We start from the raw sequence: 24,749 nt of genomic DNA on the forward strand, positions 1-24,749 counted from the left end.
TTTCCCATCCTCAGACTGCCCAAAGCATTCTCCAGCTAGTAAAGTATCTTTGTGAAGTGTCGCTGTGGTTGTAAACATCAGGAATATGGCAATCAATCTGTCTTGGGATGTACAAGCTAATGTCAAACACTGCAAATATAAAACAGCAAGATGAAATCCCTCCCTTGCCATGTTCATTTTCTTCAGCAGCCTTGACTCAGTTTGAGAAAGAATCACCAAATTAATTAACTTGAACGGTTAATTAAAATTGTAATAATTTATTTTACAAAGATACATCTGTAATCACTGCTCTCCCGAGCCTATTCTGAAGCAGCTAACAGAATAGTTTTCCAGTAAGAGAACTCGGTAGGATTTCCAGAACAGCGATGGAATACCTTAGCAAAGCTGCTCCCACCTTCGACGCTGTCAGCTTCCCCGCCCAGCCCCATTCTCCAACTCAGTCCCTTAGTCTTTCCCACTTTCCACATTAACTGCTCCTCACTCTCTCTCTCTCGAGTGACATTGGATCTGAAATACAGAGTCTCACATGCACCAGGTTCATCCCTCTGGGAAATCAGATTGAGACTGCCAAAAAAATTACTTTACTTTAAAACAATTACACATTCAGAGACAAAGACAGAGAAAAGAAAACAAAGGGAGATAAAGAGGCAGGGACAGATGTGATAGAGAAAGTCAGAGACAGACAGGGAGTAAGAGAGAGAGAGAGAGACAGAGAGACAGAAGGAAAGATGGACAGACAGAGAGACATGGATAGAGAGAGACACGGACAGGCAGAGAGACACAGACAAAGAGAGAAAGACATGGACAGAAAGATGGGGAGCTAGGGAGAGAAAGAGAAGTGAAGAGAGATAGGGAGAGGGGCGTGTGAGAGAGCAGAAAAAGTTAGAGACAAAGAGAAAGACAGGGCAGAGGGATGGAGAGAGAGAAAGAGACATACACAGAGGAGGGAGAGAGACAGAGAAGGGATGAAAGGAGAGAGGAAGACAGAGAAAGAGAGACAGAGAGTGTGGGGAAATGGTGGGGGAGAGGGATGGGGGAAGAAAGAGTAGAGACAGCGAGATAGAGACAGAGAGAGGGGAATGAGAGACACAGAAGAAGAGACAGAGAGAGAGGGAGCGAGATGCAGAGAGAAAGAGATAGAGACACAGAGAGAGGGGGAGTAAGAGAGAAAAGAGGAAGAGAGGCAGAAAGCGGGGAGACAGAGAGAGAGGCAGAGAGCGAGACAGTCAGAGAGACACAGACAGAGAGAGACAGAGGTGAGATTGGGAAAAGAGAAGAGGGGTGCAGAGAGAGAGGGGACACAGATGGAAGAGACAAAGCAAGAGAGGATACAGATAGAGAAATGGGAGAGGAGAGGGGGCTGAGAGAGAGTGAGAGACAGAGAGAGAGCATGAGAGAGAGAGAGGAGAGTTGGGGTAAGAAAGTGGGTGGGGGTGCAGAAAAAGAGTGAAGCAGTGAGGGAGAAAGGAGTAAAGTGAGGGGGTGACAGAGAGACAGGAGGATAGAGTGGGACTGCAGAGCGTGAGGGGAGCTAGTGAGAGAGGGAGCTGGGAGAGACACAGATAGCTTCCAAATTCAGTAACTTGGGTTCCTCCTCCCCAGTGCCCAAGAGCAGGTCTTGGCTGAGCTTACAGACCTGGCCCAGTTAGTGTAATATCTCCCTCGCTGTGTGGCTGTGGGTTTCAGTGTTGGCTGTCTACTTACCAACTGCTCAGACAGCATTGCCTGAAACCCAATCCAAACATTGGAGGGGCAGCCCAGACCCCCTGCCCAAAACAATCACAACCCCTCCATCTGGCTTAGCCATCTGCTGGAGCCAAGCTGCCACTTGGGAGGGGGCAGGGAAACGGGGGTGGGTGGGGGGCACCAAATGGTACAGCAAGTAATGCCTGTGCCAGCCACTGGGGCACATTCATTCACTTGGCACTTTGTGCAGGAAGCACCTGGCTGGGAAATCTGGCTCGGGCTGTTTGACAAATTGGGGTCAGACCCAACAGTTGGAAGCAGACAGCCTCCCACTGCATGTAAACGGTGTCAATGCACAATGTCTGCTGCTCCTTATCCCAGTCCAACACCAGCCACTCTCACAGTTCCTCCAACTCAATACTGCACAAGGGCAAAGGCACAGTCTGCGGAACCTCCACAGAAACCTCTGCCTCTCAACTGATCCCAGTCCACCACCCCCATCCCCACCCCACCCCACCCCCCACCCCAGTCTTCAGTAGTTTCTCCCTACCTCGGCATGTCCTCTACCCCAAACTGAGCTCCTGATGTTCTTCTCCTCACCAACAGCACTATGACGTCTGGACAGTGTGCAGCCTCTCTATGTTTACTCTGACTGACACATAAATCTCAGCCAACATTTCTATCACAAAATACACCAATCTGGTCCTTTAATACATTGTTGTCTGTGGGACCTTGCTGTTCGCAAATTGGCTAACACGATGCTTATAACAGCATCAACAACTAAGTCTCAAAACAGAAATCCTTCGTTGAATGTAAAATGCTTTGGGATGTCTGTTTATTATCCACTCACGGGATGAGAGTGTCTCTGGCTAGGCCAGCATTTATTGCCCATCTCTAATTACGCAGAGGGCAGTTGAATGCCAATCATATTGCTGTGAGTCTGGAGTCACATGTAGACCTGACCAAGGTAAAGATTGGCAGTTTTCTTCCGAAAAGGACATTAGCGAACCAGGTGGGTTTTTCTGACAATCGACAATGGATTCATGGGCATCTTGAGACTCTTAATTCCAGATTTTTTATTAAATTCAAATTCTACTATCTGCCATGGTGGGATTGAAACCTGGGTCCCCAGAACATGACCTGGGTCTCCGGATGAACAACAATAATACTATGCACCTCTGCATGAAAACGTTGCCCCTCAGATCCTTTTTAAAATCTTTCTCCTCTCAGCCTAAACCTATGTCCTCTAGTTTTGCACTCCTCTACCCTGGGGAAAAAGACCTTGGCTATTTCCCATATGGTAACAAATATCTGTTGACCTGGCCTAATTGCCAGCTTGAATTTGACCATTTATTGTTCATACGAGCTTGCGATCTGTTCGAATGATCACTGAGTGACCTATCTGATTCCTAGTGATTACAATGGATCTCCCTCCTGATTAGAGGGTGGAGAGAGACACTCAGAGTAGGTTTACGGTTGAGATTGATAGATTTCTGAATATCAAAGACATATGGGGTGAGTGAAAGGTTTAGAAGTGTTTAACCAGCGATGATCACAATGAATGGTGGGACAGACTCAGCTGAATAGTCTACTCTTGTTCAGACTCTTTGACTCCTTTGTCACTCAGAATCTGTCTCTACCTTCAATGACCCCCACCTCTACTCTGTCCAGGGCAGAGAGTTCCACAGATTCACAACCCCAGAGAAAATAACTTTCCCCATCTCCATCTTGAAGGGGAGATCATTTGTTTGTAAATTCTGTCGCCTGGTTGCGGTCTCTCCCATGCGGAGAAACATCCTCTCAGCCTCCAGCCTGTCAAATCGCCTCAGCAGCTGATACATTCCCCCGAGATCACCTCTCGTTTCTCTAAACCCCAACGGCCACATGTCCAACCTCTTCCACTGAGAACGTGCAGCATTGTCAGAGAGATGACTAAATCAAAGCTTCCCCATGGAAATATAAAAGCCATCATTTGTTAATGAGGAGGGGGAGGATGGGTGTGGAGTTGGGGGGGGGGGGGTGAAGTTATCTCATGTCCTAGCCAAATTTTGTCTCTCAACAAGGGATCACTAAAACGACCCAGGTCACTTTGTTTGTGCTGTTTGTGGGATCTTGCTGAGCACGCATTGGTCCCTATATGTCACAGCAGCAGTACACCTCAGGTGCACTGCACCTGCTCATGTTGCGCTCAGAAACACCCTGTTCTGTAAACTCCTGGGTTATCACCAGCAAATACACTGCCCAGATTAACAAAACAATGGGAGTCGGTTCATTTCTAACAATTCATCGCAACTTTGCCCAATGTCTTCTGCCGTGAAAGGTCCTGGAACAAAGGATTCCCAAAAGGTTTTGTAGCATTTGATCACAGGAGGTGCCACCAGCACTGAATAATTGTTCAGCTTTGACAGGCAGCCTGGGAGCACAGAGAGGGACAACCTGGAATCAGGCTGAATGGCCACTCAAGCCAGACCGGGGCACAGCCTCCATTATTTACTGAACAACTCGATGACTAGAGCCATGGGCATCTTGTTTAATAGGCCTCCATTTAACCAGGGCAGGCCAAGAGGCTGATGCCAGGGTATCCAGGCAACTGTGAGACTTTTGAAAAATAAAAACTGTGGCTAACACTTGCATTCGCCACATCAATCAACCCATGGGGAAGCTGGCCAAAAAAACCGGATCTACCAGCGAAAGAAAAATCACACAGACAGAGGCAGAGTTGATCTCACACAACGACATAATCTCTCAGTGTCAAGGCCCACGGGGAATCACTAATTAATCTCCTCGGGACTGCATCAAGTCTGAGTTCCTTCAGTGACAGGCAATGGCCTGCCAGCTGGAACTCATCACCTGAACCCCTTAGAAACAGTGGTAGTGTCCCTAGCCCTGAACCAGGAGGTCTGAGTTCAAGTTCCACCTATTCCAGAGATGGGGGTTTAATGAAATCTCTGAACAGGTTGATGAGAAAAATAGGTTAAAAGAAAGGTTAAAATAGGTTAAAAAATTTAAAAGTAAGAAACGCAATGGCAGGGACTGTCCTGGCTGGGACTATCCTGTGTGCACCATGGGTAGTGGCTCTGTTTTAGTGTTCAACAAAGAACAATGTCCCTTTCCAGAGAGGCTTCCTGAGTTATTACATGACGTGGAGGTGCCAGTGTTTCACTGGGTCTGTTTCCATGCTGTACATCTCTATGACTCTATGACTCTCAATCAAAAATCACACAACACCAGGTTATAGTCCAACAGGTTTATTTGTAAACACTAGCTTTCGGAGCGCTAGCACCTAATGAAGGAGCAGATCTCCAGAAACTACTGTTTTCAAATAAACTCACTGGACTATAACCTGGTGTCGTGTGATTTGTGACCTTGCATGAGAGAATGGTCCACACCCCACTCCCCCCCGCCAACACACACACACACACACACACACACACACACACACACCCATACACAATACCTACCCCACACACATAGCATCTCCCCCCCACACACACGGAGCATCTCTCTCACACACACACACACACACCCACAGCATCACACCACACCCACAGCATCTCACACACATACAGAGCATCTCCCCCGCACACACAGACACACAAACACACAGACAGTATCTCTCAGACACACACAGCATCTCCCCTCACACACACACATGCACACACAGTACCTACCACCACACACACAGAGTATCATGCACTCACACAAACACACAGAGTATCACACTCTCTCTCACACACACACACTGATACCATCTCTCACATAGACAGCATCACACACACAGAGCATCTCACACAGGCACACACATAGCATCTTACACACACACACACACACACACACACACACACACACAGTATCACACGCTCTCTCTTACACATACACGGTATCTCACTCACAGACAGACACACAGCATCTCCCGCTGCCCCATTCCACACACTCACACAGACACACGGCATCTCCTGCTCCCCATACCACACACACACAGCATCTCACCACCCCCCCACACACATACAGAGCATCACACACACATACAGCATCTCCCCCCACACACAGACACACACACAGAACATCTCACGCACACCCACACACAGTACCTACCCCCCCCCCCCCCACCACCCCCACACACAGCATCTCCCCCCAACACACACACATGTGGGCATACACACACCCACACACAGTACCTACCCCCCCCACACACAGCATCTCCCCCACTACACACACACACACACACACACAGCATCTCACCGCTTCCCCCCCACGCACACAATCTCACACACACACACTCACGCACATACAGTACCTACCACACACACACAGCATCTCATCGCCCTCACCACACACACACACAGAGCATCTCCAACACGCACACACAGCATCTCCCATACATACAGCATCTCACACACAGACACACAGACACACACACACAGGCACACACAGAGAGCATCTCACACACACAGAGCATCTCTCTCACACATGCATACACTAAGCATCTCTCACACACACACAGCATCACACACACAGACACAGACACCATCTCTCTCTCACACACACACACACACACACACACAGCATCTCGCACATACATAAACACAATATCTCCAATATACTCACACACTCACACACACAGAGTATCACCCTCCCACAAACACACAAATACACACACACAGCATCTCTCACACACACAGTATCACACACTCTCACACTCACACACAGAATATCTCACTCACAGACACACAGACACACACACACACACGGCATCTCCTGCCCCCCCCACCCCACACACACACGCACACACAGCATCTCATCACGCCCCTATCTCCACACACACACATACACACAGAGCATCTCACACACACACATTCTCACATAGTATGTCCCACACACACAAACTGAACCAGTCAGACAGACAACTCCATACACAGATAGAGAGAGGGAGACATGGGGCTGGAGTTGACAAGTCACTGTGCCCCCTGCTAGCTCATGCTGAAAGGCTGATGGTGAACTCCCTCCCCACCCCTCCACAGTGCTGGCTGGCCACTGTTCATGGTTCTGTAACACTGGGAGTGCTGTTAGTCACTGTAAGGTGAGACTACAGACCTTCCCTCAGGAGGACGCCCTGACTGAGAGAACTACCAGCCAATTAGATGACCAGCAGCTCTGTAGGATCGCTAGTGCCACCAGGAGTGGTGGCCATTGATGGGATTGCAGGCAACCCTGATGTTGAGCATTTGACTGACAGTAAGTTTGAGGTCAGGGGTCTTTGCGAGGTGGGTAAGTCTGGGGGGAGCAGGGAGAGCGAGGTTCAGTGAACCCGAGTGGAGGGTCAAAGGGGAGGGGATATCACCTCAAAGGGCAGGCTGTCTCCTATGGATATAGGAGACCCACAAAGGTGTCTTTCTCACCCCCTCATGTGGAGCTAAGTGTCCCCCACAGCGTCTCTCTATCCGGCTGGTGAGATACCAGCTGGGGTGGGAGAATCAACCCTTCAATCCTGTTTGAGTGGGTGAGGGGGAGGCAGTGGGTGAGGGTTGGGGGCGTGGAGGGGCTGTCGGTGTTGGCAGTGAAGTCGGTATGGGGGAGTGAGTGTAGGGGTGTGAGTGTAGAGGGAAGTGGCTGTGGGGGTGAATGTGGGGTAGTGAGGGGGAGGAATTAGTGGGTGTGGGGGAAGTTGGGGGAGAGAGTACAGGGGAGTGGGTGTTGGGGCAAGTGGGTGTTGGGTGAGTGGGTGGGGGTAAAATGGGGGCGTGGGTATAGGGGAGTGGGTGTGGGGGTGAGTGGAGGGGGTAGTACGTGGGGGCATTAGTGGGTGTGGGGGTTGAGGGTGACAGGGAACTGGGGAGGAAGTGTGTATTGGGAGCAAGGTGAGGGTGGAGTTGGTGTTGGTGGAGCAGAATATCTTGGGACATGGGTGTACCAGTGCACATGGGGCACTGCATTGAGACCCTGGGTTTATGTAGAAATAACTGCAGTGATTTTTATCTGAGTAGGGATGGGGGGGTGGGGGGCAATGGTTCCACAATCTCCCCCAATGGAAGCTTTCCCACTTTTTCACATCAGGTGGCAGCATCGAGCTGTGATTCACACATTGAATTGAGAGAGGGAAAACTTGCATTTATGTAGCACCTTTCACAACTTCAGAATGTCCCAAGTGCTTTACAGCCAGTGAAAAATATTAGAACAATGAGTACACCAGATAAATGTTAGAAATGTGACAGCCGGCAAATGCCCACCAATTGAAAGAAGGCAATGACGACATAATCTGTTTTTAGGGATACTGTTTGAGGAATAAATACTGGCCAAAGGTATCGGGGAGATATCTCTTGCCCTTCCAGTGCTATGGAATCTTTTACATCCCTTTTGGAGGGGGAAGGGTGTTGGGAAGAGAAGACAGGGTCTCAGGCTAAAGTTGTATTCAAAACAAGCACCTCCAACAGTTAGACTGGAGTATCGGGCTAGGTTTTGTGGTCCTGAGTGTCTATGGTTAGACTTGAACCCTTAACATGCTGACACAGTTACAAGAACATGACTTGCTGAGGCACACAGCTGCAGAGGGATCAGGAGTGACTAAGTCTGGAATTGGGAGTTAGATAATATACACAGAGAGATGGTCTTTGCTGCTGTGAATTGATGTATCTCCCATAATGGGGTGGCAAGGGAAGATAGAAACTGGCTCTCTCCAGAGGTGAGGACTCTAGAACAGGACAGGTGTAGCTTTAAGGTTAAACGTGAGGACAGCAAGCAGGAAAAACCTTTCATTAAAACACAGAGGGTTGTGATGCTCAGAAATGACACAGCACTTACAACATAGAAACACATCGTTCGGCCCAACAGGAATATGCTAAGTCAAAAGGAGGAGACATGGGTGAAATAGTTAGATCACTGGATGAGTAATCTGGAGGACGTGAATCTGAATCCTATAGCAGCTGGTGGAATTTGAATTGAATGAATAAATCCGGAATACAAAGCGAGCGGTAACTATGACGATGATCATTGCTTGTTGTTTGAAGAAAAACCATCTGGTTCACTAATGCCCTTTAAGGAAGGAAAGCTGCCGTCTGGCCAACATGTCACACCAGACCCAAAGCAAGTGGCTGACTCCAAGATGGCTGAGCAAGTCACCCAGTTCAAGGGCAATTAGTGATAGGCATTAAATGCTGATCCTACATCCAGGAAAGAATGGAGAGGAAAATAATGATGGAGTTTCTGCTCCTTAACAAGTTTTCGGTCTCCATTCTTAACTAACATCCCGTTCCTGTCTCACTCCTGTGTTTACTCTTAAAGGCATCAATATTATCAATCTCCACCACTCCCCGTGATCGTACACTCTACACTTACACCACTCTCAAGATGAAAGAAAATCTGTCCTGAATTCCCAACAGCGTTGAATCCCAACTGGATTCCATATTCCCTGTTTCTGCCTGAAAGTGGTGTGGAGGCAAGTTCAATGGGAATTAGATTGTTACCTGGACAGGGATGATGTGTAGGGTTATCAGGACAACCATAGGAGCTAGGAGCAGGAGTAAGGCGTCTGGCCCCTCGAGCCTGCTCCACCATTCAATAAGATCATGGCTGACCTTTTCTTGGATCTAGCTCCACTTACCCGCCCTCTCACCATACCCCTTCATACCTTTATTGTTCGAAGATCTACCTATCTTTTCCTGAAAAACATTCAATGAGGCAGCCTCAACTCTCCTGCTTCACTGGGCGGGGAATTCCACAGAATCACAACCCTTTTTGGGTGAAGAGGTTGCTCCTCAAGAAACGTGTCTAACCCACGTGGACAGCTAGCACAAACACTATGGGCTGAAAGACCTCTGCTCTGTAACCGTTCTCTCAATCTGCAGGGCTTCCCAAACCTGGATGTCATGACCACCGCCCCTCCCATTGGGTTGGGGGGCTGTAACATAGCAAGGCTTGTGAACTAGTTCTCCACAGCTCCTATGGCCCTTTAAGTGTTGCCACTTCACTCTGTGGGTGTTGTCTGTCAGACAGATCATTGAGGGCCTCATGGCTGCTGTAAGAAAGTTCCTGTGGGAAGGTAAGCGTATTACTTTGTTAAAAAATACAATCCTGTGGTTTAAACACTTCCTACCCCTCCTCACCCCACTCAATAACTCCCAGAATTACCCCACTCCCAGCTTTTTCATTCTGGGCTTATTACAAAATGCGGTCAGACTGGATTCCAAGTTTGGGGAGCTGTGTCCAGTTAGATTTATCAGTGATTATTCTGCTCGCTAACGATCTCTTCACATCTATGTTATAAGACTTCCCCTTCTGCCAGTCCTTAGGCATGTCTATCCCTGTACCCTTCTCCCCCATCTCAACACCAACCCATGTGTTACACAAAGCAGATATCCACACCCAGTCCACCCACGAGATTGTATCTCACTTCAGGCTACACCGAGGCTCCTTTAAGCAAGTTACAGCCCGTTGCTGAGCAACAGACACAAATTCAAAATATGTTGCATCAATGTAACCAAAAAGAAATGCAAAATCTGATCACAAGACAGTGACACAATGACATAAGCAGACACAGGAAGTCACTCTCACACAAACACACACACACACACACACAGACCAGATAACCATCTTCCACTCTGTTCACCAGATCTGGACACCGGCCACCAAGCCCTTCCCCATTCCTCAGTGAGAATCTCTGGCTGACATCTCCATCAGACCCAACCTGCCTCTCTCAATTCTCACCCAAAAGCCACCTCTTTACATTCTCAGGACAGCCTGAGTGTTTTTACAGTCAATACAATGTTTCAAGAAACCAACTCCCCACCATCTTATAAAGGGGCAACTAGGGACGAGGCAATAAATGCTGGGCCCAGCAAGTAACGCCTTTGTTCCACGAGAAAATGTTTTTTTTCAAAAAAGCTCTTCAAAGTGTGGTCATTGTTGTGATGTAATTTAAAAGCAGCCAATGTGTGCACAGCAAGATCTCAGAAGTGTGAATACTGGCCAGATCATCTGTTTTTGGTCCCCCACCCCCACCTGGAGTGTGAACCACTCAGAACATCTCCAATAAAGAGATCCAAGGTGACCTTGGACAAATGTCTCAATCTGAGGGGCAGGACCTCAGAGACAGGCATCCCCTCCACCCCCGCCTTGCACCGACTGGAGTGTTATCATCTCCGAGGTGGGACTTGAACCTATGACCTTCTGCCTCAGGGGCAAGGGCATTACCTACCCAGCCATGGTTTCACACCTGTGCCTGGTTGGAGCTAAGCTGTGCAAAATTGACAGCTGTGTTTGGAGGAAGATCCAAATCCTATGTAAACAAAGCACTCTCTCATCCCTGGAACTGAAACTGATGGAGACAGACTAACCCCATGCCACTCTGCGCCTCTGGGCATTCAGTCAGCGTGAGATCCGCAGCTGAGTGTTGCGGGGAGTAGGCGGTTATAACGGCTTTCACAGTCAGATAACTTGCCTGTGAGGAATGGAAGGGTAGGGCAAGGTACTTGGGGTGGGGGGGTTGTGGGGGGTGGTCCTCATTCAGACTCCCTCATCCAGCAGCACACCGTAACTCAGCAAGTTCTCAGCTGGGACAGCAGAGATGGAGAAACAGAAGAAGGACAGAGATAGAGAGCTGTAGGGAGGGGTGGCGGGTTGGTCACGACCAGCCAGTTTCACATTTCCCTAGCATCTGGGATCTACCAGGTTTACCTCTGATCCACCAAAAGGGAATTGTATCTGATAAAATGATGATAGGTACAGTTCAAGTCCCTCTCAGAAATATCTTTCAGGGTGAATCCATGGCAATGAGTGTTTGACATTACATAAAAATGTGGGGAAATTGGAGCAGGAGGACTTTCAGCCCTTCAATCCTCCTCTGTCATTCCATAGCATCATGGCTGACCTTCTACTTCAAACCCATCTTTCCACACAATCCCCACATCTCTTGACATCCTTAATACCCAAAAATCGTACCAATCTCAGCCTTAAATACACTCAACGACTGAGCATCCACAGCTCTTTCGAGAATTCCGAACATTTAGAATTCTTTGTGTGAATAAATTTCTCCTTATTTCAGTCTTAAATGACTGACCCTTTATCCTGAGACTATTCTCCACATTCTCAAACCCCCAGCCAAGATCGGGGGGGAGGGGGGGGCACCTTCTCAACATCTCTCTTTAAGAGTTCTAAATGTTTCAATGTGACTCTCCCTCATATTCTGCTGAACTCCAGGGAATAATGACCTGATTGCCTCAACTTCTTCTCATGGGACCTTTCCCAGCCCCTTAGCCTCTTCCCAGAGCCTCTGTTGCACTCCCTTCAGGACAGCTTTGTCCTTCCACAGGTCTCAGGCTCAGTACAGCAGGAATGGCCTCAGCAATGTCCTGTATAACTGCAGTAAGAGTTTGTTACTCAGACTACAGGATCCGTTTGTGAGAAAAGCTAGCAGACGATTTCTCTTCCCAAATGCTCGCTGTGACCTACATGCTGTGAGAAAACGCAGGAACCCGCAGGAAGTAATAGCCGTACAATCGGTTTTCAAGTGGCATTGGGACAAATATTGATCTGGTCTTCAAAGTGGGGCAGGAGGGAGCTCCCTATAGGAGAAGCTATTTCTTGCCATCTCCCACTGCCTTGTTTTCCCATTTGCCCCCGACTCTCATTTGTCCTTTTGTGACTGTATCACCATCTGCTACTTTCTCACTTCCTGGTGCTAAGCTGTCTCTCTGGCTCCTTTTCATTTCTAATGGACTCTGCCTTGGCTTTGTGTCAGTTACTCATTCTCTCTCTGTCTTGCTCCAACTCTCTAGCATCTCATCACTTAAAAAAAAATCACAGAATCTTACATTAAATCACAGAATCCTACATTAAATCCCAGAATCCTACGTTAAATTTCAGAATCCTACATTAAATCTCAGAATCCTACGTTGCTAGAGGTGACCATTCACCTTTGTTAGCTCTTTTAAAAAGCAATCCATCTAGTCCTCCCCCTCCCTCAAACATGGAATTAAAAACTACAATCAAACCAAGATTGGTCAAATCACAGGGAGCCTGCCCACAAAGGTGTGATATGCAGGGCTTCAAAAGAATAAGGAAACCCCCATCCAGCCCAGTTTTGTGGACAAGCACAAGCTGTGTCAAAAAAAAAGCAATGACATTAAATATGTGAAAAATGTTTTTATTTTTCAACTTGTTCAGCCTCTTACACTGGCCTTACCTTGTACAGCAAAAGCCACTGAAAAGTTATGGTAATTAGTTCTGGAAAAACTCAAATCATCTTCTCTTTACATCTAGAGAACCAAAGTAAAAGGGTGCAGAAGCTATGTAGCAATTATACAAAAGCCCGGTTAAAACCCACTTGGAGACTGTGAACTGATTTGGCCGCACACCTTAGGAAAGATAGACTGGCCTTGGAGGGAGTACAACATAGGTTTACAAGAATGATTCCAGGACTTAAGGGGTTAATTTATGAGGAGAAATTAAATAATTTGACCTGTTTTCTTAGAAGCTAGAAGGTTAAGGGATGATCCAATCAAAGTCTTCAAGATATTAACAGGAAAAGACAGGGTAGATAAAGGTAAAATATTTCTATTGGTGGGGGATTCTAGAACTAGGGGCATAGTCTGAGGATTAGGGCCAGTTTGTTCAGGAGAGATGATAGGTAGCACTTCAACACTCAAAGGGTGGTGGATGTTTGGAACTCTCTTCCACGAATAGCACTTGGGGGCTAGATCAGTTGTTAATTTTAAATCAGAGATACATAATTTTTATGTTAAACAAGGGACGAAGGAATATGAGCTGAAGGTAAACAGAGTTCAGCCAGAATCAGCCATGATGTCACTGAATGATGGAACAGGCTTGAGGGACTGAATGGCCTTTACTGAGTTGTCATGCTGCAGTGTGAAGTCCTTTATGTAAACAGTGGGCGGGCAGTGCTGGGTCTCCTCAAAGCTATCCACCTCCTTGACCATACTTGCAGTGTGTCACACAGAGATCTCGACACTGAATGATGACTTGCCCATGATTCCTCATTATGGCACGCTCTAACTCAGTTACCAGTCTGCAGCTATGACTTACCATCACTGTCACTTGGCTGAATTTGTTAATGTGCCATCGGCAACAGCTGACACCATCAGAGGCTCTGCTTTTCTGACTTGGACCCAGCGCGATTTCACTCTATTCCCGTTACTGAGAATAGAGCAAATCTGGAGCAAATTTCCATCTGGTTCCCTAATGTCCTGGAGGGGAGGGAAACTTTTGTCCTGACCCAGTCTGGCCAATACGTGACTCCAGACCCACAACAATGTGGCTGAATCTTCACTGCCCTCTGAAATGGCTGAGCTAGCCTCTCAGTTCAAGGACACTTAAGGATGGACATCAAATACTGGCCTGGCCAGTGATACCCACACCTCACAAAATTATTGTAAAATAAAAAAAGTTCCCACTCTTGACTGCTCCCTAGTGATTCCCAAGTGAAGGCGCAGAATTGGGCTCAGTTCCGGAACACCCAATGGTCCAACAGCCTGGCCATACAAAATGTCTTCAGCTCAAATGAAGAACGGGCTTGAATATACATCGTGAGACTGTGTCATGTGGGAAAGCCTTGTGCTCTTTCTCAAGCTGTCGCCAAAGCTTTGTGTCAGTGACTAAGAATTAGCAGCATCTGTCAAGAGTGAGGAACTTGGGCCAACAGCAGTGAAACAAATAATTGAGAAGAGAGGCATGTAGCTAGAGTGTAGATAATGTCTGTCACGACGGAATACACTCAAGGGAATGGATGGCCTGTTTTTTTGTGTGACAAACTATGATAGTGACCTTGAGATTTTGAACTTTCCAATGTTCCAAAGCAGGGGATCGTGCTCCTGCTCAAGACTTGGGTTCCATCCAAAGAGCCCATTCTGAGGATGTCAGAAAATACATTTCCAGGCAAGAAGGACTTTAGCTTCAAGGTACAATTACAGAAGCTGGGGGTGGTTTTTCTAGGAGTAAAGGAGGCTGATGGAAGGTATACATGATGCAGGAGGCGTACAAAATTTGAATAAGATGGACAAAGAAAAGGAGTTCGCAAGCACGAGAGGGTTTAAAATCTTGGGTGTGAGGGCCGTGAGGAAGAACACATTAACACAGCAAGTGATAATGACCCAGAACTCACTGCCTGTACAACAGGCTTGGCACCAAGGCGATGATTTCAAAAGAAATTGGTTAGACACTTGAAGAAAATAAAGCCCAAGGCCACAGGGATACATAAGGAGCCATAAGGAACCAAGCGGTTCTGTATAGCTAGAGGGTAAGGCATGAGGTAAGGTGAATGGCAGAGGGGCCTCAAAGGACATTATGGCCAACTCTTGCTTTTACTCCATACGTTCATAAACAGCCGCTCAGCTTAGTGTTTGCTTTCTGATGATTCACCTCCAATTCCTGAAGACACCACGAATGGACAATCTGCACCGTCAGTCTCCTTTATTCTCCTATTATAGCCTTTCAGTGAAGGAGAAAACAAAATGGTACTTTGAGAGGCTTTTCTGGTGTTTAGCCCCTTAGGATTAGGATTAAGGTTAGGGATAGGGTAAGGTTTAGGGTAGGGATAAGAATTAAGGTGAGGGTAAGGGTTAGGGTTGGGATTAGGTTAGAGTTAGGAATAGGGTTAGGGTAAGGGTTAGGGTTTGGTAAGGCTAAGGTTTAGGAAGGGTAAAAGTAAGGCTAAGGGTTAGTGTTAGGTTAAGGGTTAGCGTTAGGGTTAGGATTAGGATTAGGTTAGGGTAAGGGTAATGGTCAAGGTAAGGATAATGGTCAGGGTTAGGTTTAGGATTAGGGTTAGCGCAAGGGTTAGGATTAGGATTAGGTTAGGGTAAGGGTTAAGATAAGGGTAAGGGTTAGTATAAGGGTTATGGTTAGGTTAAGGTTTAGGGTTATGGTAAGGGTTAGGGTTAGGATAAGGTTAGGGTAAGGATTAAGGTAAGGGTACACGGTGCCTGTGATTGGTAGATCATACACACAGTGCACCATATCTACCACATTGTGCTTGAATGTTTGAGAGGGGTTTGAGGAGGGATTGCCAATTCATCAAAGATAATCCCTGGTGTCTCCAGAAGATTTCAAGCAACAGCCAGCAGAGAGGTCACAGGATGTGTGGTTTCCGCATGTGTCTCAGTCCCTTGGAACAGAATTAATGCTTGTTCACAGGAAGAGCTGGCACAAACATGGGAAGGCGACTGCACTCCATGTTTCTGGCTGAGCAGGACACACTTCCCCAGTCACCACCTACCATGGACCCATCAGAAGGACTTACAACGCGTCAATCAACCTCTTTGGCAACAATAAGATGCTTTTTCTAAAAGAGACGTGAACTTGGAGGTTCTGGTGCAGAGATAGGGACACTACCCACTGCGCTACTAGACCTCCTAATGGTTTCCTCACACACTTGTGTTCATTGGTCACTGAAATGGGGGAAATGATTTGATCGAGGGTTTGAAATCAAGAAGGGGACAGAAGCAGTAATGAAGAGAAATTCCTTCCCAAGGCTGAGGGGTAAATAGTCAGAGGGACACAGATTTGAGGTGAAGTGGCAACAGGATGAGGAATGAGTCGTTGGGATCTCCAATGCACTGTGGTACATATTCAAGTCACCCTCAAATGAGAATTGGATATAAATACTCGAAAGAGCAAAGATTGCATGGGTGGGGGGAGCTGACTGTGGTAAGAAAGAGCTAGCAAAGATCTGATGGGTCAAATGGCCTCATTTGCTACCTTTCTATTCTATGGTTTTAAAAAAGTTGTTTGACTGGTTGGGTCAGAAGGTTGTGTCATAAAAACTCAACAAGTGCACCCAGGAAGAGTTGGCAACACCATGCCCGAGGGCTCTTGGGAATTAGGGAGAACTGGTCCTGAGCCAACAGATTGTGGGCTCAAGCACCTTTTCAGATATTTGAGTACATTGTCATGCATGACACACCCAGGAGAAAAGTAGCAAAGCAAGGCCCTCTCACATGGATCCCGTGGCTGCTGTTTTGAAGAAGCAAGCTTGGGCAGGACTTACTGTCCTTTTCAGCAATTGTCCCTTAACTAATTCTCAAAGCAGATGGTGCACTGATATTTGCTTCTGCCATTTGTGGAAGCTTTCTGCACATAAATCAGCTGTTTGGCTTCCTATGACAGTGACAACATTCTAACCTCTGAGGGCGTGGAGTTTGAAGTTTATTGCTCAGATCATTTTAAACGTGTGATACGTCTAAGAACAGAAACTCCCTCTACCTTTAACCAAGCGATGTTTGCAGACTTATGAACTAATCCACATGAACTAATCCTTATGAATTAATGTCATTAATCACTGAAGTTTGGAATGAAATCCCAAATAATTTGCATCCAATCACTAAATTTCTCAGTGTGTTGGGGCGGGGAGGTTTAACATTGACCAGAAGGCCTATCAGCACAGCCATATAAATACATAGTGGATACAACAGCAGGTTAGAGGCTAGGAATACCTCAGTGAGTAACTTACCTCCTGAATCCCCAAAGCCTGTCCACCATCTGCAAGGTACAAGGCAGGAGTGTTATGGAATACTCCCCACTTGCCTGGATGAGTGCAGCTCCAACAACACTTGAGAAGCTTGACAACATCCAGGGCAAAGCAGCTCGTTTGATTTGCACCGCATTCACTCTCTTCACCATTGATGCCCAGACCACACTACATACCATCTACAGAAATTTCTGTACTGCAGAAATTCACCAAGGTTCCTTCCAGCCTGTGACCTGTGCCATTTGAGGGTCAAAGACAGCAGATACGTGGTAACACCACCACCTGTAAGTTCCCCTCCAAGCCACTCACCATCCTGACTTTGTCATATATCATCGTTCCTTCCTTACCACAGGGTCAAAAACCTGGAACTCCCTCCCTAGCTCTGGCTTCAGCCTTCCCAATATTAAATTGCAGAAATTTCTGTTCTTCCAGTAAAGCATGAAACATGAGCAGAATTATTGAAGGTGCAAATGGAGGAGGCCCAGAGAGGTGAGTTAGGATCTTCCTCTCAGTTTCCCTTCAAGAGACGGCAAACCATTTCTACATGAAGACACGGAACAATCCCAGCACTGATATTCTCCTCATGCTCCTGACTTACTCGAGCCCTTGCTTAGAGTTCAGCCACAGAGATGGGTGAGCAGCTCTGATTCAGTGACAACTACCCAGATAGGTTAACCTCAAATGGATCCATCTGGTTATAGTTGGTAGGTCATAAACCCCCAAAGGCACGGTGCCTGCTCATTCCAGGCAGTGGAGTATCAACCAATGGCCAGTAGCCCTGGTCAGGGAGAGGAACAGATACTATGTTCGGTATCATTCTAGTCTTTCTGTTTTAAAGGCTTTAAAGGTTTTAAAGCTCTGGCCCAGCTCGGTGCAATTCTGGCCAGCCAGTGTTGAGGGAGTGCAGCACTGCCAACGATGCAGCTCTTTACTGAGAAATGCTCTCCACTCTCTTGGGTGGATATAAATTCCTACATGTTACAACAGCGATTACATCCCATCATAATACTTCATTGACTGGAAACCATTCTGGGATGTTTTGAGGGTGCAAAAGGTGCTGTAGAAATGTGAAACTATCTCTCTGACTTGCCTTGAAAAATTACTGGAGTGGGCCCCCTTTGCACATTTTGCCAACAAATTGCAGTTATTAGCCAATTTGTGACAGATTTGTTACAAGATAACAAGCAGGTAATCTATTCTGGAGGACATGTGGCAGAACTCCCTGCTCTCCTTTGAACGAGTACCACAGAATCTTTTCTGTCTCCATGATAAAGGTAGACAGAGCCTCAATTTACCATCTCAACAGTTAGTGTTGCTAACAATGTGACAATCCCTCAGTATTGCACTGGGGGAGGGTCACATTGATCCAAGGCTCATTCCTGTGACTGTCATTTAAAATATGCTAACACTAAGGTGAGAGGAGCAAATTTCCAAGGAGATGTGAGGGGCAAGTTGGGTTGGCAGATACACTAGGGGTACATGAAAATGCAAGGAGTGGAGGGGTTTGGACCAAGGATAGGGATAAGGGATTCATTTAATTTGGTGTCATGTTTGGCACAACATCGTGGGCCCGTTTCTATGCTGTAGTGTTCTAGGATCTATGCACAACACACACACAGGTCACTCTTGTGAACTAAAATGTTAGAAGTCAACATTTCAGCTTCTCATCTAGAAAGAGAAAATCTCGTGTAGATTGCTGAGGGATGGTGCAACAAGTTGTGGGAAATATTGCAACTGAAATGCAACAGGTCTTTCTAAAGACCAATGGGTCAGTCCCTCCCACATCTTGCTGGACAATTAATGAGCTCACACTACCGGCCAGCACTCCTTGTCTGGCTCAGCCCCACACTGCCCCCTAGCACAAAGAAGGGGAGGTGCAGCCTCTGCAAAGGTACAGAGTCGTGAGTTTCCAAATGAAGGTATACACTAAAATAAGATGAGATCTGTTTAATTAATAAAAAAGAAACATGCTGACCAACAGTCCACTAGTGTATTTGAAAGAATAGTACTATCTGATAAATGCATAGAATCCCATCTGACACGAACAAATACAAATTAGTCAAAGCATGAACAGTATGCATGTAAGGCAATTTGCATATCAGACTGAATTAATTGCATAGAACCTAGCCATTTGGCCCAACTAGTCCATGCTAGTGTCTACATTCCACATGAACCTCCTCTCCCCCCTATCAGAAACTCCATCCTTTGCTCCACCCAGTGTTTAGCTAATTTTCCCTTAGGTTAACCTGCAATGTTCTCCTGACTTGTGGGGAGATGGTCCAATCTGGAGAAGAGTCTGCAAAAGTACCAGCTTTTTTGAGCATTGACAGGCCCTGATGGAGGCCCAACAGTGGAAGGAGCCAGTGAGAATCCCAGCATCCAACCAACCAGAACTCATAAAACATCAATGTGCAGAAGGGTGTATGGCACTTGCCTTTGGAGATTGTGGGTCCTGCAGTACTGAGTTCCACGTTCTAATGTCTTTCAGGACAAAGACGTTTCTCCTGAATACACTATGGTACTTATTGTTGACTAGCTTTTATTATTAGTGGCTTGTCTTGGTTTCCACTTACAAGCCCCCATACAGTTTTAAAACCTTCAATCAGGACTCCTCTCAGACTTCTGGTTCTTTGGAAATGAGCCCCAGACTGTTTCACCTTTCCTGAAGGGATCCTTTATGTTCTGGTATCATCCTGAGCTTGATTGCAACATGAACACCAGAGCTGTACTCAGTGGGAAACCCCAGTGTGGTGCTGCACCAATTCGGAACAATCAGGTGCAGTCTAATTGAGAATTACCTTTTCTTTCCAAGTTCCAATCTTACTTTCGGTTTTCCTCTTGTTTTTCTCTGCTTTCCAGGGGAGACAGCTGTTTATTCTTCTGCCATTCGCACCTCCTCTAATTACATCTTTTGTCACTTTTTGCCACCTCTTTTGTCATTAATCTCTCCTGCTTTCAATCCAAAAGGAGACTTTTCTCTTTGCTCTAAGAATCATAGAAAGATTATGGCACCTGAGTCTGCACCAAGTAAGAAACGAGCCTCCCAACCTAATCAATCTCATTTGTCAGCATTTGGTCTGCAGGGAGGGGATGGTCTGATGATATTATCCTTCATCTATTAATTCAGAGACCTAGGTTCAAATTCCACAATAGTGGCATTTCAATTCAATCACTGATGGAACCATTGTCCGGTAAACCCTATCTGGTTCTCTAATGTCCTTTACAAAGGCAAACCTACATGTGACTCCAGACCTACAGCAAACTGGTCTGACCTCTGGGCAATTAGGGACGGGCAATAATTGCTGCCTTGGAAAAGCACAGCATGTAGGCAGCATCCAAGGAGCAGCAGAATCAATGTTTCGAGCGTAAGCCCTTCATTAGAATTCCTGATGAAGGGCTTACACCCAAAACGTCGATTCTCCTGCTTCTTGGGTGCTGCCTGACCTGCTGTGCTTTTTCAGCACCACACTCTCGACTCTAATCTCCAGCATCTGCAGTCCTCACTTTCTCCAATAATTGCTGTCCTGGCCAGTGATACCTACATCCTATGAATGAAGTTTTAAAAACACTCCAGGTTACAGTACACGTACTGACACCTTTTAAATAATTTGGTTCTTATTAAGCCTCTACTACCTTTTCAGGCAGGGGGTTGCAAAAGCCTAACCAGCCACTGGGTGAAAAGTTGTCTCCTCATCTCTATTCTAATTTTTCAACTAAAATATTTCAACTAATCACTTTAAATCCATGCCTCCTAGTCACTGATCTCCCAGTCAAGGTCAACCTGCCCTTCCTATCCACTTTATGCACAACCTTCACAAATTTGCGCATCTCTTTTTGCACCCTCCGTCCTCTCATTGTGCCTGTGTAAAACCTTATACATTTCTAACTTTGCCCCGTTTGGATGAAACCTGAAATGTTAACTCTTGCTTCTCTCTCCATGGATGCTGCCAGGTGTTTGCAATATTTTCTGTGTCTCCTGACCCAGTAATGAGCAGCTTGTCAGACTGCTGCTCAATACAAGCTGGGTGCTCCTCCCCTCATACAGTGCACCCTGCTGATGTTTAACCCCAGCATTAAACCACGCAGACTCCGCACAGCAGGCTGTTCAATCCGAGGATAGTCTCAGAGCTACCAGAACACAAAATACTGTAGACTGAAAGGGAATCTGAAAATACTGGGATTACTAATCAAGTCTGGCAGCATCTGTGGAGAGACAGAGAGAGAGAGAGAAAAAGACAGAGACAGAGAAAAAGACAGTTAAAGTTTCATCTGAACTGACACATGCTCTGATTCTCTTTGTCCACACATGCTACTCAAGACCAGTTGAGTTTCTGTTTCAATAAGAGTTACCATCCTGTTCAGACAGCCAACGATTATTGCAGGGAGACAGGTGGCAGCAAAATGGAATTGAGGCCACAAATGGACCTGGCCTCATCCAATTGTGATTGATTTTACTGAATTGTGGAGCAGGTTTGACAGGCTGAAAGGAATACTCTGTTCCTATTTATTATGCTCTGTTATTCGCTGAGTAGGCAATTTGGACGTACGAAGACTTTCAGGGCTCCTATCATTGCAATACTCGGTGACTAGGATTTTGGAAATTAAATCCACTATGGAGGTAGTGGCAGCACAGTGACAATGTCCCTCCAGCGACCCAGGTTAATGCTCTAGAAACATGGGCTCAAATCTCACCATGGCACAAGAATCTTAAATTCAGTTCCGAAATCTGGAATTAAAACCAGTCACAGTAATGGTGACCACATTGATTGTCATAAAAGTCTCATTTGGTTTAGGGAAATCTGCTTTCTACCTGGTCTAGCCTACACGTGACTCCAGACCCACAATAATGTGATTGATTGCCCTGTTAACAGCCTTCTGGAGTGGCAAAGCAAGCCACTCAGTTGCAGGGCAATTAGGGATGGGAAACAGCCATACCTCACAAAGCTGTACAGAACCAAATCTCTGGTCTGGAGCCACAAAATCCCAGGCTGATAATTCCATAAAGTTTAAGTACACAGCAACTGGATTTGCATATCAGACTGCAAAATCCGAGCTAACTCAGCAGGTGAAACAGCTGTTAAAGAGTATACCTGAAGTAGAAGGAGACACGGTATGGAGATAGAAACAGGAGGAGGCTAATATCCAGGCATAAATACCAGTCCAGACTGTGCCTTACACACAGAGGAGCCGAACACAGCTGTAACTCTCCAATGAGGTTATTTGTCAGTGGGTAAACCACCATTTCCTCACCAATTCTGTTGTCAAGGTGAAAATAACGAGTCTTAAACCTGCTGTCACCTTCGAAATTATTTCTGCGCCTGACATTTCAAAGTTGTTTCTAGTGTGCATTCAAAACTATTCCCCAATGATTTGAATTTTTAAAAATACGAACTCGCCAAAGTGAGCTTAAAATTTGAATAATGGGATCATTGAAATGAAGCAGCTGGAAGAGGCGAGGGCTGGAAGGGATCGTTTTAAATGAAACTCTAAAATAAAAGTTACTGGGTTTACATGTAAAATAAAAACAAGAAATAAAATATACGCTGGCAAAGCAGAGCTACAAAACAGCGGCCAGGAGAAGCGCGTGTATGTGTGCAAGGGGAGACTCGGGGGCGCGCAGGGAGCGCGGCGGCGCGCCTGACAGTCCCTCAGGATAAGCGGGGAAGCACCATCATTTGTTCCCTGTCTCTTTTGGGGTGTGGGGGCAGGTTTCTGAGAGCTAGCTGCTCCCTCAGTGCGCTAGGAGGCTACAGGACCCTCACTCCTCACGGCCGGCCGGGTTCACTGCCCTGGGTAAACCGATACACCCACATTTTCACAACTAAACCCAGGTCATTCCGGGCAAAGCCAGCGAGTTGATGCGAGCATCACTTTTTCATCCCTCTCCGTGAGCATACAGGAAAAGCAGTTTCCTACTACCCGAGACTACCCCCCCCCCCAAAATAAACCCACCAGGCTCAGACCTCAGGCAATGTGCAACCTAATACATGAAGCAAAATGAAACTTAATTGCAATTTCCACAGACAGACAACAATAAAGGGATACCACAGAGAACAAGGGGCGAGCAAATCCAACGCACTCTCTCCGCCCCAGCCCCCGTTATTAAGAAACATGTTCAAATTCTTTCGCAAATCAAAAACATCGCCGCTTCCTCCCCCCAAGCCCCGACTCCAGCAGGTAAAGAGCAGAAAGCAGCTGTAACGTTTACCAGATCGCCCGGAGGAGGTGTCTAACGGTGTACAGCGACAAAAAGAAATCATCGCTTTTTTTTTTGAAAATGTAAGACAAAGGAACAAATTCTGCGATGCAACTTTGACAGTGTCTGGTAACTTCAGCTCCGCTGCCAACCCAACCCCTCGGTTCGCAGCCTGGATATTCAGAAATAGCCCTGGGCTTTCCTGTCTAATAGCTAAAAGCAGATTAATCGGTCACTTCCCCAGCCCAGGTCAAACCTGATCCCATCCGATTTAAGTGTTCCAGATAAGCTTCGGTAAATACAGAGAATGCAGTGTGCCTTTTGTTTAGATATTGCTGCTGCGTTCGCTTATTGTTCTCTTTGCAATTCCTTACATGGGAGTTTACACAGCTACCTCAATTCCTTCGAACCCTTTCTCGGGGTTACTCAGAGGAGCTTTTCAATGTCAAACTCCCGTTTGCCCGTATGACATTTTACTCGTCAGAGCAGCCCTTGTCTCTTGTGCACTCGGCTTGTTTAGCCACCTGGATGCATCCTCTTCCAACTGCACTTCACTCGCAATCGCCAGGACCGTTCTCAGGGTCAATTTCATGCTCTCAGCCACTCTCTCCAAGGAACACCAAACCCTGCCCCCCAAAAAAACCCTGATTCCCAAGAGAAATAAAAGCTTAATGTAATCACATTCGGCCCAATTTCCGCTTCTAGCCTCAAATTCCCAAGTACTTTGTCTCTTTCTCTCCCACTTTGTAGAGTGTCTGCTATTTATTGCACTTACAGGGTGTTGAGGTTGAGATGGGGAAGGGAGGGATGGATGGAGGCAGACACTGGGTCTGGGATGGGGGGGGGGGGAGTGGGGTAGGTGTTAAGTCAGAATAAGATCGGTACTTAACTATCTGCAGAGATGCTGGAGGCAGAGGTCCAAGCACTCGCCCTCCAGCTCCTCCTCGGTGATGTGGTTGGAGACCGGCCGGAGGGGGACAGGGTCTTCCTCGCCGAAGGGGCCCCGGAATTGGCGCAGCAGCAGCTCCAGGAACCTGCGGAAGGCGCTCTCCTCGCTGGCCGACGCTGCCATCGCTTCGCATTCCCGGAGCCCCCGAGCGGATCCGCAGCAGCAGCCGGCTCACCCGGGCAGAGCGGAGCACAGAGACAAGACACAGAGAGAGAGAGAGAGAGAGGCAGGATCGGGGAGGCGTGCGCGCTCCCGACACCCGGCGTGCGCGCCACACCACCTTCTGCCCACCCCCCCCTCGTGCACACATACACGCGCCCCATCCACTGCCGCGCGCCCCATTCTAATTCACGAAAGCACGTGCACGAGCATTCATCGATGCGCGTTCGTGTCTGCGACTCTTTCTCACAGTGCGCGTGCACGATCTAACCCATATACTGTAA

General features: G+C 46.9%; 1 protein-coding gene across 1 annotated transcript in view; it reads right to left on the bottom strand.

Annotated features, from left to right (window-relative positions):
• Positions 1-24,545, bottom strand: part of ppm1e (protein phosphatase, Mg2+/Mn2+ dependent, 1E) — a 126,562-nt gene extending 102,017 nt beyond the window's left edge. The window contains exon 1 of the mRNA XM_072589994.1: positions 24,248-24,545. Within this exon, the coding sequence (XP_072446095.1) occupies positions 24,248-24,429 (182 nt within the window). The 5' untranslated portion in view covers positions 24,430-24,545. The remainder of the gene's footprint in view (positions 1-24,247) is intronic.
• Positions 24,546-24,749: the final 204 nt, after the last annotated feature.

The sequence above is a fragment of the Chiloscyllium punctatum genome, chromosome 19 (genome assembly GCF_047496795.1).
Source record: "Chiloscyllium punctatum isolate Juve2018m chromosome 19, sChiPun1.3, whole genome shotgun sequence".
Lineage (NCBI taxonomy): Eukaryota > Metazoa > Chordata > Chondrichthyes > Orectolobiformes > Hemiscylliidae > Chiloscyllium > Chiloscyllium punctatum.